Here is a 16,028-nt window from a genome sequence, read left to right as displayed (position 1 = left end):
GGGAAGTGAAAAGAAGTGAGGTTACACTTCAAACAATCTCAAAAAGTCTGCTGAGAAAATTCAAAGGGAATGGTTGCATTGTTATTTTGGTTGATGTAAAAATTTCATTTAGACATTTGTATTTTGAATACATGACTCTAAACATGGAAAAAGGAAGCTAGGAGATACTAAAATGTTGTTTTCTCATTTAATTAATTCCTATATTGTCTATCAAATTGGTATAATATTTATTTTATTTACATGTAGTATTCTTAGAATCTAATCTAACAAATTTTATTAAGTTGAGAAGTTATTCAAAACAAACTTTTAGCTACAATTGTGATAAAAATGTAAATCAGTAGTTGGTGCCTACTCATGTACAACTTCACATGAAATACAAGCGTCTACTAAAACATATTTTACAACATTGCATTATACAAAATAGCTCACAATTGTTTTTAAATTTTTTAATGTTTATTTATTTTTGAGAGAGAGAGAAAGATAGGGTGTGAGTGAGGGAGGGGCAGAAAGAGAGGGAGACACAAAATCTGAAGCAGGCTCCAGGCTCTGAGCTGTCAGCCCAGAACCTGACACAGGGCTCGAACTCACAAACCACGAGATCATGATCTGAGTAGAAGTCAGATGCTTAGCCGACTGAGCCACCCAGGTGCCCCCAAAATAGCTCACAAAAATTAAGGCTTATGGGAAAATAAGACAACCAGACCACTCAAAAATCAACATAACTAGAACTCTTTAACATTCATTTAACATAATATCATATTCAATAGATCATTTACAGTCTTAAACAGTGGAAATAACGCTTTCTGTTTTAAGGTATTCTATCGGAAGGCATTCACTTCTAAATATCCTTGCAAAGAATGACCAGTCAAAATAGCACAGTGTAGACTTTATCATTAACGATTTTTAAAACAGGGGAGAATATTTTCTTAGCTTTAGATTCTGAAAGGCACTTAACTCATCAACACTTGTGCTTAAGGATCTTCATCATTTTTTTCTTGAGGTTTTCAGATATTGAAAAGATGTTCGCTTTAAATTGTGAGAAAGTTCCTGCAACTTGCTAACAAGGTAACAACAATCCAATAGGAGAATGAATGGGCAAAAGATCCAAATGAGCACTCCAGAAAGGTGAAACAAATGGCCAATAAGCACGGGTGAAGGAGCTCAGTTTCAGCAGGCATTAGGGAAAAGCAAATTAAAAGCACAATGTGATACCACCACACGTTCACCCGAAAGGCCCAGATTAAAAAAGACTTGGGGGGGGGGGGGGCGCCTGGGTGGCTCAATTGGTTAGGTGTCTGACTTCAGCTCAGGTCATGATCTCGCAGTATGTGGGTGTAAGCCCTGCGTCAGGCTCTGTGCTAACAGGTCAGAGCCTGGAGCCTGTTCTGGATTCGGTGTCTCCCCACCTCTTTCTCCCCCTCCCCTGCTCACTCGCTCTCTCTCTCTCTCTCTCTCTCAAAAATGGATAAACGTTAAAAGAATTAAAAAAAGAAAAAAAAAAGACTTGGGATTCTCAATGCCAACTATTGACAACTAGCATTCTCACACACTGCAAGGGGGAATGGTAAATGGGTACAACCAGTCTGGAAAACTATTACACGAAAGAATCTCATGAACAAAAAGTTGAGTAAAAAAAGCCAGACACAAATGAGTGCATCCTATTATTCAATTTATACAAAGTTCAAAAGCAAGTAAATGTCATCATGGATGGTGTATCAACGTCTGCATGATAATCCCATAAAGGCTGAATGAGAAATGACTAACATGAGGCATGGTACGTGCTTCTGGGGGTGGAGATCTTCTGTCTCCTGATCCGGTTATGTGGGTGTGTGCTGTTTGTGAAAAATCCAACACGGTTCTGTGTACTCATCTGAATGTATATTACATTTCATTAAAAGTTGACAAAGTGGCATGCGAGGAAAAAACCTACATAAAACACTGTGAATGAAGTTCAACCTCAAACCAGCATCATTCACGGAATGATGATTCCAGCATCAAGCACGGAAAAGGTAATTCACCTTACAGAGACGTACTTTTTAGCAGAGCCGACTGCAGTACAACTGAAGTTCTTATTGCTTATTTAAGAAGCTTAAAGAACGGAAACTGCGCATGTGCCCTGTTGCATTCTTTCCCCTCAACAAGGCAAGCGCCGGCAGGGCTGAATTTCTGCAGGTTCGGCCGCGTTTTTGCATTTTCAGTTCTTGCTTAAGAAAATGATGATGAGGGGCGCCTGGGTGGCGCAGTCGGTTAAGCGTCCGACTTCAGCCAGGTCACGATCTCGCGGTCCGTGAGTTCGAGCCCCGCGTCAGGCTCTGGGCTGATGGCTCAGAGCCTGGAGCCTGCTTCCAATTCTGTGTCTCCCTCTCTCTCTGCCCCTCCCCCGTTCATGCTCTGTCTCTCTCTGTCTCAAAAATGAATAAAACATTAAAAAAAATTTTTAAATAAAAAAAAAAGAAAGAAAATTATGATGATGTGACAAAGAAATATCAGATTATCATGCCCTGACATACTTCTGAAAAGATGGAAATCACACTTTGAAAAGAGCACCTTAAAGGGCAGAGCTGGAGAAAGGACTTCTCATGGGACATGACCGTTGATTTCAGAGTAATTTTCTCCTCCAAATTACTCAAACTTCATAATTACAACCACCACTGTAATCATATTTCAAACAATTGCCTTCAGTGGAGATCATAGACACTTTCAGTTTGAATTAAATCAAGAAAATTTGGCACACTCTGGGCTTCCTCAATTCTCCCTGTATATATATACATTCATGAAAATTTCTAGTGGTCACATTTTTATTTAGCAAATAAATAAAAATTCACAATTGTCTGAATACCAAAAATGAAAATAAAAAAATAAAGCAAACTCAGAGGTACTTCAAAATGAAATTAGAGATAGAGAAAACAAACTCAAAAAAATTAAAGTAGGAATTTCTTAAAATGATGAATACGGTATATAACATATACAGCCAAATACAAACAAAAACTCTCATACACACCCCTTTACTTTGCTGAGGTTTAATATAACCACTAACTTGAAAAGAGCTAGGGGCGCCTGGGTGGTGCAGTCAGTTAAGCGTCCGACTTCAGCTCAGGTCATGATCTCCTGGTCTGTGAGTTCCAGTCCTGCACCCAGCTCTGTGCTGATAGCTCGGAGCCTGGAGCCTGCTTCGCGATTCTGTGTCTCCCTCTCCCTCTGCCCCTCCCCCACTCGTGCATGGTCTCTCTCTCTCTCTCTCTCTTTCAAATGTAAATAAACATTTAAAAACTTTGTAAAGAAATGAAAAGAGCTACCAAGAGAAGGACACAATAAGCATATACATTTCTCCTGGAATGCAGATCTGGGTGTAAGTGTGGAAAATTCAAAGAGGAAATATTCATCTTGAACTTCCAAGCCAAATGTAAATAGGCTACAATTCTTCAGAGATAGTAAGAGGTCAGAATTTGCCTAGAAAGAAGTTCAAGTTATATTACTGATCCAATTCAAAGATAAGAAGTTCCCACAATAAAGGAAGTTAGAGTCATTTAAAAATTTCAAATACAGTTTCATTCATTCCTTCATCATTGAACACGTTTGCTATGTACCAGGCACTATTCGGTGAACAGAACAAAAACCCCTTCCCCTTCCTTCCCTGATGCAAAGTACATTCTAGAAGAGGAACCAGCACTAAAGAAGATAGACAAGTAAAATATAAACAAAGGTACTGAGTAATAAGTGGCAAAATTAAAAAGAAAGTGGAAAAGGAAGATCCGAGGTGATGTGCACATGGGAACATTTGTCTTCAATACGGCCAGGGAAAATCTCATTGAGAAAGTAATACCCAGGTCCTATGAACCATAAGATATCTGGAAGAAAACTATTTCCAGCAGAAGGTAGGTAAGTACAAAGCCTCTAAGTTGGGAATGGAGCAAGCTGACAGTTGGCTGCATGAGGCAGGGGGCTGCAGTGTGGGATGCAGTGGGGCTGGGGAGTAGGTCACTGGAGGCAATCATGCAGAAGCACAGGTCACAGCGGGGAGTGGCTTTTGCTTTTTTTCTTTCCACGCTCTCAGAATTAAGAACAAATCTGTAGTGCCACACTCAGAGTTCTCGAGAGTCTGGCTCATGGGAAAGCACATCCCACTTGAGCTTTCTGCCAAAGCCACTGCAGAGGTGCTAGGATCTCCCTGCCCTGAAGATCTCTGGAGGTGCTATTACCTCTGTCTGCAGGACTCTCCTGTCCACCACTTCCCTTCCCACTTTTGGTGGTTTGGCAATTTTAGGCACTGATTCTTCCAGAAAGTCTTTCTATGCCATATTAACGGTTGGCTGAACTGCATGTTTTCCCATGTGTTTCCACAGAATATACTACTACCCTCAAACATCACCTTGATCATGTTTATATGGGTTTCTTAGCTCCTTAAAGTTATGGAATGGTGCATTTAGCTTGTATCCCTTGTTCCTAACAAGGTTTGGCATACAAAGTCAATACTTGTTGAATGAATAAAGAATGGATCTAGAACAAGGTTCAAATCACTATACAAAAATCTTAATAAAGGGTTGTATAAACTACCAGATCTACATAAAAAATGAAAGTTTCGGAAAAGCTCTACTTCTGAATCATTCAGATCTTTTATGTCACTGAAACAATTTAGTCTAACATTTGTCCGTCCGCTAATTAAATAAGAAATGCTAACTAACTTAATCAAGTTTTACATAGCCAGAAACTCCCAGTAGAAATGAGATGGGGGAGGTTAAAACAAGTTAAAGTACAAAGCCACTTCTCTTTGTTTGTTCTCAATGGCATTACCATTAAATCTTTCTTCCTCTGTCTTCTCTACTTAATAAAATAAAGGCCACAGGGAACCAGGAGCAGGTAATCAAAGTCAAGCACAATGCCTCCCTCTTTCCTAACACTTCTTCCTTTAGTACTTTAGAGAAGAAAAGCCTGGGGAATCAGAAGCTGTCAGCAGGTGAGAGAAACAGGCCTTTTAAGTACTTTGATGTCAGGCTAAACTGAAACCAATGAACCAGTACAAACCTCAAAAGGGTCTAAGAGTCCAGACTCCATATTAGAAAATCAAGATGGGTTAGCAGAAATGCTTCTAAGCAAAATGTGTATTTATCATATACACTCATACAATTGACTAAAAAAAAAAATAGAAAATGAGCAAATTACTTAACTCTTATTTTATGATTCTCTAAGGCTTTCTCTTAGTTTTTCTTTAGTTTTTTTTAATGTTTTTATTTATTTCTGAGAGAAAGAGAGTGTGCAAGCGGGGAAATGCAGAGAGAGCAGGAGACACAGAATCCGAAGCAGGCTCCAGGCTCTGAGCGGTCAGCACAGAGCCCGACGCGGGGCTAGAACTCACATACTGTGAGATCATGACCGGAGCTGAAGTTAGATGTTTAGCCGACTAAAGTCTTAGGTGGCCCAGGTGCTCCTAAAGCTTTCCTTTTGACTCTGATGTTTGGTTATGAATCAAATTCAATATTGGCATAGATAATACTGTGTAATATACAAATAAGCTTCCTAATCTGTATACTAATTAAGATTCACCAGTGTCTTAGGCCTTAAATTAATAAAATGAAACTGTGACAATATGCCCAAATCATAGGAATAAGATTTTAATCATAGACAAAACCTCATCTAAAAGCTGAAAATGTAAACCTACAATAAAACAGAGTATAACAGGTAATCGGGAAATTTCATTATCTCTTCGAATAAAACATGGCTTCAGATGAGTAACAAGGTCATTTGCTAATGGAGTTCTTTCTCTCTTCAGGCTCAGTGTGAGCTCTGTCTGTGTTTAATTCATTCTGAAAATAGAGTTCCCACTTACAGACCAATACAAAGTATCCAACAGTATCTTTGTGGCAGTATTTTGTTTTGTTCTGTGTTGGGCTGCCCAGCATTTGAACTTCCCTCTTATTATCTTGGAATTCCTACTATGAAATCAAAAGAGGAAAAGACATCTCTTTCTCCACTGCCTGGTGCTTTAGGCATGTAACCTAAAATTGGCCAAGTAGGTGTTCCTAATATGTCAATCTAGGAGATTAATTCAAGTCAGCAAGTCTAGTTACCAATTTGTAGGTTCTCCTTAAATTTTTACCGCTGCCCCTTCTCTCTCTTGGGGCTACTTCTTCCTGAATCCAGTTCTTCAGTCTTCCCTTTTCATGAATTCCTCTTATATTTACATCAGCTGAAGCTGGCATTTGTTGATACAACCAGGCTGAGACCCAGCTTGAGCAAAACGGGTTTAAATTTTCTCTTAATTGTTTGCAACAACTCAGGATTGAGACATTGGATTGTCCCAGTTGCCTTTTTTGAAATCTCTTAGAAAAATAAACAAGAATATTGCTGACATAAAAGGGTATAATTTCAGAGAGTCAAGGAAAGTTGACCAGATTTTCTAAAAATCCAGCACAAACACCAAATAGGTTTAAAAAGCAAAAGAAGAGAATGTGTTTCCACAAGCCCTAACTTAAAAGCAAATGCTTCCAAACCCTACTGTGACACACTTTGCCCAATCAGTAGTTCTCAACTAGTAACCATTTTGCCACCCAGGGGACATTTAGCAAGGTTTGGAGACATTTTGGTCATCACAACTGCTGGAGGGGTGCTATTGGCATCTAATGGTTAAAGACCAGGAATGCTGCTAAACATCATACAATGTACATACCAGCACCCCACAGTAAAGAATTCTCTGCTTTAAAAATGTCAACAGTGTCAAGGTTGAGAAACCCTGCCCTATACTATTATCTCTCTTTAAATCAATATAAGTAAATGTCCCACAGAATATGTGTTACATAGTCCACAATACCCAAATCCTTTTATAATTACTTGTGAAACCTCATTTCCACCCTAATGCTCAAAGAAAATCTCATGGGGTACCTGGGTAGCTTAGTCGGTTGAGCGTCCGACTTCGGCTTAGGTCATGATCTCAGGGTTCCTGAGTTCGAGCCCTATGTCGGGCTCTATGCTGACAGCTCGGAGTCTGGAGCCTGTTTCATATTCTGTGTCTCTGTCTCTCTCTCTCTCTGCCCCTCCCCTGCTTGTGCATGTGTGCTCTCTCTCTCTCAAGAAAGAAAAAAAGGAAGGAAGGAAGGAAGGAAGGAAGGAAGGAAGGAAGGAAGGAAGAAAGAGTGAGTGAGTCTCATAATTCATCTGTCAGTATTATAATTCACCCAAGAACTAAACAGATGGGAAAGAACAACAAAAAGGAACAAATAAGGGAAAGGCACAGTATGTAAAAAGACCTGTAAAGGGCCAGGAGTGCCTAAGGGCAAGACAGGATCCCCAGGGTGAAGAAGAGTTGTGTTTATGGCAAAGAATATCTGGAAATAAAGCTTGCAGAAATGCTGTGATCAGATTCCAAATGTCTTCTACATCACAGGAGTCTAGATTATACTAAGTAGTAGTAATTTTTTTAAATGTTTATTTACTTATTTTGAGAGAGAGACAGAGGGAGAGAGAGAATCACAAGCAGGCTCCACTACGTCAGCGCGGAGCCCAACACGGGACTCGATCCCACCAACCTTGAGATCATGACTTGAGCTGAAATCAAGAGTTGGACGCTTAACAGACTGAGCCACCCAGGCACCCCTAAGTAACAGTAATTTTTAAGGAAAACATTTTTAACTAGTTGTTCCTTAGGGAGAAAACTCTGGTGTCACACTAGGTGGTGATCTAACGTGAGAGGAGGCTGGTCATCGGGAGGTTGGGAGAGGCTGCTGCACTGGTACAAGAGCTGAAAGGAGCCAGGCTGACAGGATGGCAACATGGGTGGAAGCAGAGGCCAGGAGAGGATTTGAACATATTCTTAGAGTCTTACTCACCTCTCCCTGTAAAATGAGTATTCTCCAGTACAATAACATATAAATATAAGGGATAAAAACTCAATTAGTTAACATACCTCTATTTTTTCCAATGTGCATCAAAAGAAAAGCAAAGTAACACATGTCAGTGAATTAAGTGAATTAAAGTTTGAACTATATGAATGTGTTTTAAGTAATTTCGATAGCATTTCCAAACAGCATATACAGAAAGTGTATGATATTACCTGCTCCAGAACTTCTTTGTAGGTAATAGTTGCTTTAGTATCAGTAACAGGACTGTCATAGATGATAGCAATCTTATCTCCTTGACCATTTTCAATATGACGATCAACGGCATTGTAACAAATGTTAAGCATTCCTTCCACAAACCTGAAAAATTGGAAGGTAAAGGTTAATAATTCTTTCCAAAATATACTGTTGCTTAACTAGGTTGTATATTTCTAGTTTGGCAGTGCTGCCCTTAAATTAGTGCTTCCCGTGGCACACATGCAATGCCAGGTAATATCTAGAAAGTAGACATTTAAGATGGTACAGAAGTGACATCTTTGTTTTCATATGTGTTTGCTTTTATGTGCACTAGAAAAAAATATACCTCACACTTCAAGGTGACAGCTTTGTAGATTTTATTGCTTAGGACGGAACGACAGTATAGACACCAAAATAATCTACGTGAAATGGATGAAATGAATTGTATGTAAGTACAGTGCAGCCCACGGAAGCATTAGGCTGAGAGAACAAATGGCAGATGTATGACTGAGTTTGGGTAACTGCTGTAAACAGACCAGCTTACTGGAAAATTCAATTCTCCTTTAAAAGAGTTACACACACACACACACACACACACACACACACACACACACACGCACACATTTGTTTCAATTAAGTGGGATGCCTCCAATTGCCCAAATGGATAAGCTCTATTCTGCATGTTTGAAATGCTCCATAATTTGAATAAAGTATGGACATGCATATAACATTTTAATTAATTTTTTCAAAAACTTTTGCAATTTCGTACTTTTCATCTCCCAATTTATCAATGCCTTCCTCTGAAAACACAGACATCATGTAGATGGATGGAGATAACGTTTTGAAAAATATAGCTCATTTTTTTTCCAAAAGAAAAAGTTTTGCATTTGCCCCCTCTCTAGGAGGAGGGGATTAAACCAAAGCATACAAGGACAGTAATGGTCTATTTGTCCCAACATCAGGCTAGCAAATATCATAACAATGCAAAATAATAGGAAAAAAAAAAAACATTGAAGCAAGAAGAAAAAGTCCTGTCAGATAGCAGAATATCACCTTCAGGTCTTCACCCAAAAAGCCCTATGTGAAATGAGGCAGTGAATTAAAAGCAGCTATAGATACAGTGGCAGCATTAAGAAATAACACATAGAGAACGCAACAGGAGGAGGGATCACTTACTCAGGGTCAAATGACCCTATATACTTCAATAACCCGAATATGACTACCTGACAGCATAGCACAAGGAGTAGTTAATGTAAAGATTCTGAATCACCAAGTGTGAAAGATTCAATGTTTGTTCAAAAATACCGTCTCTTCCCCTTGCCCCACCTCCACGAGTGGAGAATACTTCCCTTGTTTGGGGCTCATGCAGGTGACTGTGCTTTGGCCAAAGAGCTGACATAAGTCAAGCAGAGGCGTGAAGGCACCTGTGCCTGCTCTCCTTCACCTCTACTTTCTCCAGAAGAGCCTCCAGGTGTCTGTGATTGTTGCCTCCTCGGCCTAGTATCCAAAGCAAATATTTGCAGGTGGAGGAGAGCCCAAGAAGCAGGAAGTGTAGCCCAGTCAGATACATGTCTAGGAGCAACGTTTCCAGTCATCTGACCCCATGACAACCTAGAGATACATGGAAATAACTGCCGAATATGTTATGATTTGGACATTTGGTATGATGATTTGACATGCAGCATAATTGTGGCTTTAATTAGCTAACATGCCAAGAAAAAAGATAGTTTGCTCAATGTTTTGTATCAGAAAGAAGAAAAGACGTTCTATGGAATTTTCCCACAAGAATATTTATTTGTATTGTTTTTGTTTTTGTTTCTGAAAAGAACACGTTTCGGACACATGGACTATTGGCTTGCTGGAATACTTCTTGATGTTGTTATTATTGTCCTTCTCTTTATCTACAACTTCTACTCTACCACTCTGTGCTCAACAGTTAATTACACTCATGACATTGCACAATAAAGAGGCCCTCTCAATACCAAAGACTGATGAAGGGTTCACTTTATCATTTGCTGGCTATTCTCCTTCCTCTTCTTCCTTCTCAATATCTTTCACGGAGTCTACTTCCTCTGCCAGATCTTTGACAGTGATCCCTAAGGTTCCATATCCATCCCTTGGCTCACTCTGCATATACTCCCTGGGTGATCTTAATACTCATATGGCTTTAACTTCCATCCTCAGCTCCAGCCCTGGCCTCCTTTCTGAGCTCCATACTCTTATAGCCAACAGTCTGCTGGACATTGAAGGGAGTCCAGAATGAACCTCCCCAAAACATGCTACTTTGGAAGGTAGGTTATTTTGGGTAGAAGACAATCAAGTACCAAGACTCAGGAAGACTTTTTAACCTCCCCTCTTTATTGTCTCTAAGAATTTAGATACAGGGCCTAGTCCAAGGAAAGGCTTATCACTGAAGATAAGTACAAAGAGTATGGGCTGGGCATGGTAGGGGTGGAGTGGGGAGTGGAGAGTACTTGGCAGGGCCTATTCAATTCCTCTCTGTATCCCGTGGCCTTTGCATGGCATGGCAAACGTTTATTTACCAAACACTTGCTCCTCCCATCTTCCCGTGAACTGTCTTCCTTCCCTTTGAAGCTCTAGGCCCCCACCCCCTTCTCCTTAGCTCAGGATGGCATATAAACCTCAACGGTCTGACTCTCTTCGAACCTCTCATGTCTGTGTGAGACTCCCATACATCCAAAATTAATTTTTCTCCTATTAATTTCACTTTACGTCAATTTAATTAATAGATCAGCCAAAAGAACGACAAAGGATACAGGATTTCCTCTCCAACAACATCTATTTGGAAAGAATAACATGTCCAAAACAAGTCATTTTCACCCTATCTCAACCCATAGCCCCATGCCAAATGCAAACCCTCCCCTTCTCCTGTTTTCCATATTTCAAGGAACCACCTTGCACCCAAGGACCTGAATTAGAAACCCCACAGTCAGATTTGACCCCTCATTCTCTATATTCAGTTGGGTACATGTAACATTACATTAGTCTCTGTAAATATTCAGTTCTCTCATTCACAACCTGGGTTAGAATTACTGCCTCCTAATTAATCCTCCTGCCCCAGGCCTTACCCTATCCTCTCAAGACAACTCTCTATGCTATTAGAATGTTTTTCCTCAATAAGTCAAACTGAGAAAGACAAATTTCATGATTTCACTCAAATGCGGAATCTAAAAAGCAAAACAAATGAATAAATAAACAAACAAAAAGGAGAATCAGACCTATAAATATAGAGAACAAACTGATGGTTGCCAGAGGGAAGGAGGTGGGGGATGTGTGAAAGGGAGTGGGAGATACAGGGTTCCAGTTATGTAATGAAGTCACAAAGATGAAAAGCGCAGCCTAGGCAATGTAGGTCACGATACAATAGCATTGTACAACGACAGAAGGTAGTTCCACATGTGGTGAGTGAGCATAGTATAACGTATAAATTGAATCACTATGCCGTACACCTGAAACTAATGTAAATTGTGTGTCAACAATACTCAAATTAAAAAAAAAAGTTTTTAAAGAATGTTTTTCCTCATAAATGTTCTCATACCAACTATTTGGTGCTCAAAGTCATTTACTACTGTTGCATGAAGTTCAGAATAAAAACTATGTATCTTTAGATGGCATGCAAAGCCCATTCATCTCAGCTTTATTTCTCCTCATCCAACTTCCCACACTCCAGCTCTAATGAATTATAAAATCTAGATTTCCTGAATCCGCTCAGCTGAGGATTCTTTCTGTGACCGTTCTCCACCTTTACTCCACCTTTACCTCCCCCAAGCAGTTCCAAAGCCCTATGCACACATCTCTACCATAGTACTTACCACATTGTATTAACAATTGGTCTACCTACTGATATATTTCCCTCATTATACTGTAATCTACCTTACAGCAGAGAAAATGCCTTATTCTCCTTATAGTCCTAGTGATGTCGGAGTGTGGGGCAAGCTGAGGGCAAAACACAGGCTAACAGCAACCTCCCCACCAAGTGGAATGTGTGATATTCCTCAGGCACTCCTGGCTACTCAAGAACAAAGGAAAGGGGTTTTAAATGCTCACCATGGGAATGTGGGAAACTAAGGCAAATGAAAAATTAAATTCCCTTCCTGCCTACAGCCCATTGACAAGTCCTTGAAACTGGCAGAGTGACCTCCTTCTAGAAGCCCAGCTGCCTGGATAATGACACTTTTAGGAGCAAAAGAGAATCTTGGTTTAACATTATCCCAACCTTGAAGATCCTGTAAGTCTACTTGCTTTATCTCAACTGCCCCCAAGACATATGCTAGCAATCGTACTCCAAGATTATGGCCAATATGCATCTGAAGGGTCTCATGACTGAGGTTTTACTAAACAGTAATAAATGGAATTTCGCTACCAACAGCTAGCCCCTCAAGGTCTTGGAAATCTTGCTTCCAAAATTCCTTAGAGACTTACTCTATCCCTGACCCCACGTCTCCCAACCTGAGGGTAGAGAGCTGCTCTTCTGCCCAAGTGTCCTATCCCCATGCTTTAATAACATCACCTTTTGCATCTTGGCTATTGGCTCCGGATCACCCCACCATCACCCCAAAACTTCATCACTAGGATCTACTATAGAAGCTCTTCTGTATTTGGATGCAGTATATATTTGATAAATCAATGAATAAAAATATTAGTAGGTGTTCAAGAAACATTGGATTTAGAATCCAGCTAGAGTAGTCAGGGTAGTTTTTACTAACTCATTTTAAAGTTGAGAGAACAGAGACTTAAAAAGAATAATTCCCAGGACATTTGGCAAGAAATTCAAGAATGCCACACTTGTAACCCAAATCTTTAGGCATCTAGACATGTATCATTATTCACATATTAATTCACTCATTTATCAATTATTTATTTACTATCAAGTTCACAGATTCTTTCCTCTGTGGTCTCCATTCTGCTATTGAGCCAATTCAGAGAATTTTTATTTTGGTAAATGTATTTTTCAGCTCTAAAATTTCCACTTGGTTCTTTTTTATATCTTTAATTTCTTTGCTGAAGCTTTCTATTTCTTTTATTGAGGCTTTTTTTTTTTTTTACATTTTATTTATTTTTGAGACAGAGAGAGAGTGAGAGCATGAACAGGGGAGGGTCAGAGAAAGAGGGAGACACAGAATCCGAAACAGGCTCCAGGCTCTGAGCTGTCAGCACAGAGCCTGACGCGGGGCTCGAACCCACAGACCGCGAGATCATAACCCGAACCGAAGTCGGACGCTCAACCGACTGAGCCACCCAGGCGCCCCTATTGAGGCTTTTAAAAAATATATTTTGTGTTTGTTTATAATTATTTGTTGAAGCATTTTCATGATGGCTGCTTTAAGGTCCTTTTCAGAGTGTTCCAATCTCTGTGTCATCTCAGTTTCGGCAAGTGATTTAGGGTTGTATCCTGGACATCGTGGGCATCTTACTGAGACTGTGGAGCTTATTTAAAGATTCTATTTAAATTCCAGACCTCCTCTAACACTGTGTCAATGGAGGAGAGGGACGTCTCATTACTCCCAGGTACAGGTGTGTTAGTCCCTGTTCCCCTAATGGCCTCTTTTGACACTGGTGGGCGTGAGGGGTATCTCATTACTGCCGGACTAGGGTACAAGTTCAGGATCCCACTAGGCTTCCATGACACTGGCTAAGAGCAGGGGAAATATGTACAAGTTTAGTATATAGGTTACTATACCCTAGGGTTTTCTTTTTGAGGGATACCCTTACAGAAGTTTTGAAAATTTTAAGGGCTCCCTTTAGGAGGGCAGAAAGGAAATTCAGAGGAAGGGCCTGCAAACAGTGTTAAACAAGAACTGCCGCAGGAGATGACAAATTGGCATGGCTCCAGAGGTGGTAAGAGTTAGTGCATATACCACTATAAATTGGCTCAATTAAAGATTGGTTTACTGTGGTTGACTGGAGCAAGTGACCTGCAAGGGGCCTTCTGGCTCAAAGATTTGATTATTCTACTATGACAAGATTCTTATTTCATTTTAACTCAAATCATTTCAGTAAAGGTCAACTGAAAGCCTCCTATGTGATAGCTCTGCATTGTCCCTTATAAATTCATGAGTAGGTTCCAAAGGGTTTGTCTCCCCAGATTATTAAAATAACTGATGCCCCCCTCTAGACAACTGAGAAAATAACTTTAGAGTATTGTCTCTTATTTTTTATATATGTAAATATTTTGCCTCTATGTTTAAGATTGCATTATGAGCTTTTCCCAAGAGCCTGAAAAATTAAAAAAAAAAAAAACAACAACAACATACATTTAATGACAGCATCATATTACATTCAATGGCTATTCAATAATAAAGTTAACTCTGTATTGTTGCAAATTGCCTTTCATAATATTGTCATTATTTTAAATGATCCTGAAATGATGTTTCTTATAGAGAAATATTGGTTACATTGTTTTTTTATTACATTTGCAGGCAAATGTCATTCCTACAATCAAACACATACATCAAATAATTAAATTCCTTCTGGAAATATTGAATCAATTTATATTACAATCAGCATTACCTGAAATTCCATTTTATCACACTCCTCCAAATACAGATTATTCTCAATCTTCTTCAATTTGAGAATTGAAAAATAGTTTCAATTTTAGTTTCTCTGGTTACTGGTATTAAGTATGATGTCTTACCAAGTTTTAAAAGCGCTTTATATAGAACATTAGACTTAAGTCTGACACTTACAAATTATTTTCTCAATTTATTCACTAATTTTAATTCATGCCATTTCCTGATATAAAAATATTTGAAATTTGTTAGGGTGCCCGGGTGGGTCAGTTGGTGAAGCATCCTACTGTTGATTTTGGCTCAGGTCATGATCTCATGGGTCATGACATCAAACCCCTTGTCAGGTTCTGCGCTGACAGTGCAGGGTCTGCTTGGAATTCTCTCACTCTCTCTCTCTCTCTACCCCTCCCTCCCTCCATCTCTCTCAAAATAAATAAACATTTTAAAACTATTTGAAATTTGCATATAGTCAAATACTCATTTTCCTTTACAATTTCTTTGTCTAAGAAACTTCATACTACTCTCTTCTGGTTTCAGTTTTTATATTGATCTTTGATATGAGCCAATAAATATTCATACATGTATAAAACTTGTAGGTAATACATGTTATACAGAATATATTATACATATGTATTGTAGGACAACTGTGCATGTATACATATTACGCACATGTACATAATATACGTGTGTGTGTGTGTATACACACATATTCAAAAGTTCTGGCTACACAGAACCTTCAAATCACATAAGAGACATCTACACATAGATGTATCACATGACGTCTGTGTATGTGTGTGTTGATATATATATGTATATATATACATATGCATATATTAAATGATAGTACAATTATATTTATTTATCCTTAGTCAATTTTACAAGCATCAATGTTTGACTAATGCTTACTGTCCTCACTTTTTTATGATGCTTCATTCTTCCCATATGTATTATGCATACACTCCTATATATATATATATATATATATATATATATATATATATATATATATATATCAGAGTCTCTGTCAAGGCTATGTAGTTTCTAGCTATAACTACTGGAATGTTCTGTCAGTAGAGTCTTGTGAATAGTTCTCTCTTTAAACTCAGTCAGCTTTAAGTTCTGTTAAAGAAAGAAAGGAAAAAAAACCTCATATTCTATTCTACCCCATCTCTGCCCTGAATTCCTTCTGCAGAAAATTGAAAGAAATCTGAATGCACCCCACAGCTCACTCGAAAAACAGAAAAAAATATAAAACTGAAATGAAATTGACAGCAGCAGTGGAACCATCAGAAATGGAGTGACCACGAGATCACAGCAGTGGCAAATTTGGGGACTACATGAAGCAAACAGAAGCAGAATGACTGCTAAACCCAGAAGTCATGCCAAACAGGGCGGATGCGAGTGGACTCCTGACATGGAAAGATTCTTAGAT

General features: G+C 39.0%; 1 protein-coding gene across 1 annotated transcript in view; it reads right to left on the bottom strand.

The window, feature by feature from the left end:
- Positions 1–16,028, bottom strand: part of ACSS3 (acyl-CoA synthetase short chain family member 3) — a 157,858-nt gene that overhangs the window by 114,513 nt on the left and 27,317 nt on the right. The window contains exon 2 of the mRNA XM_045464363.1: positions 8,045–8,189. Coding sequence (XP_045320319.1) covers positions 8,045–8,189 — 145 coding nt within the window. The remainder of the gene's footprint in view (positions 1–8,044; positions 8,190–16,028) is intronic.

This window comes from Leopardus geoffroyi, chromosome B4 (genome assembly GCF_018350155.1).
Source record: "Leopardus geoffroyi isolate Oge1 chromosome B4, O.geoffroyi_Oge1_pat1.0, whole genome shotgun sequence".
Classification (NCBI taxonomy): domain Eukaryota; kingdom Metazoa; phylum Chordata; class Mammalia; order Carnivora; family Felidae; genus Leopardus; species Leopardus geoffroyi.
This window is presented reverse-complemented; position numbering and strand designations above follow the sequence as displayed.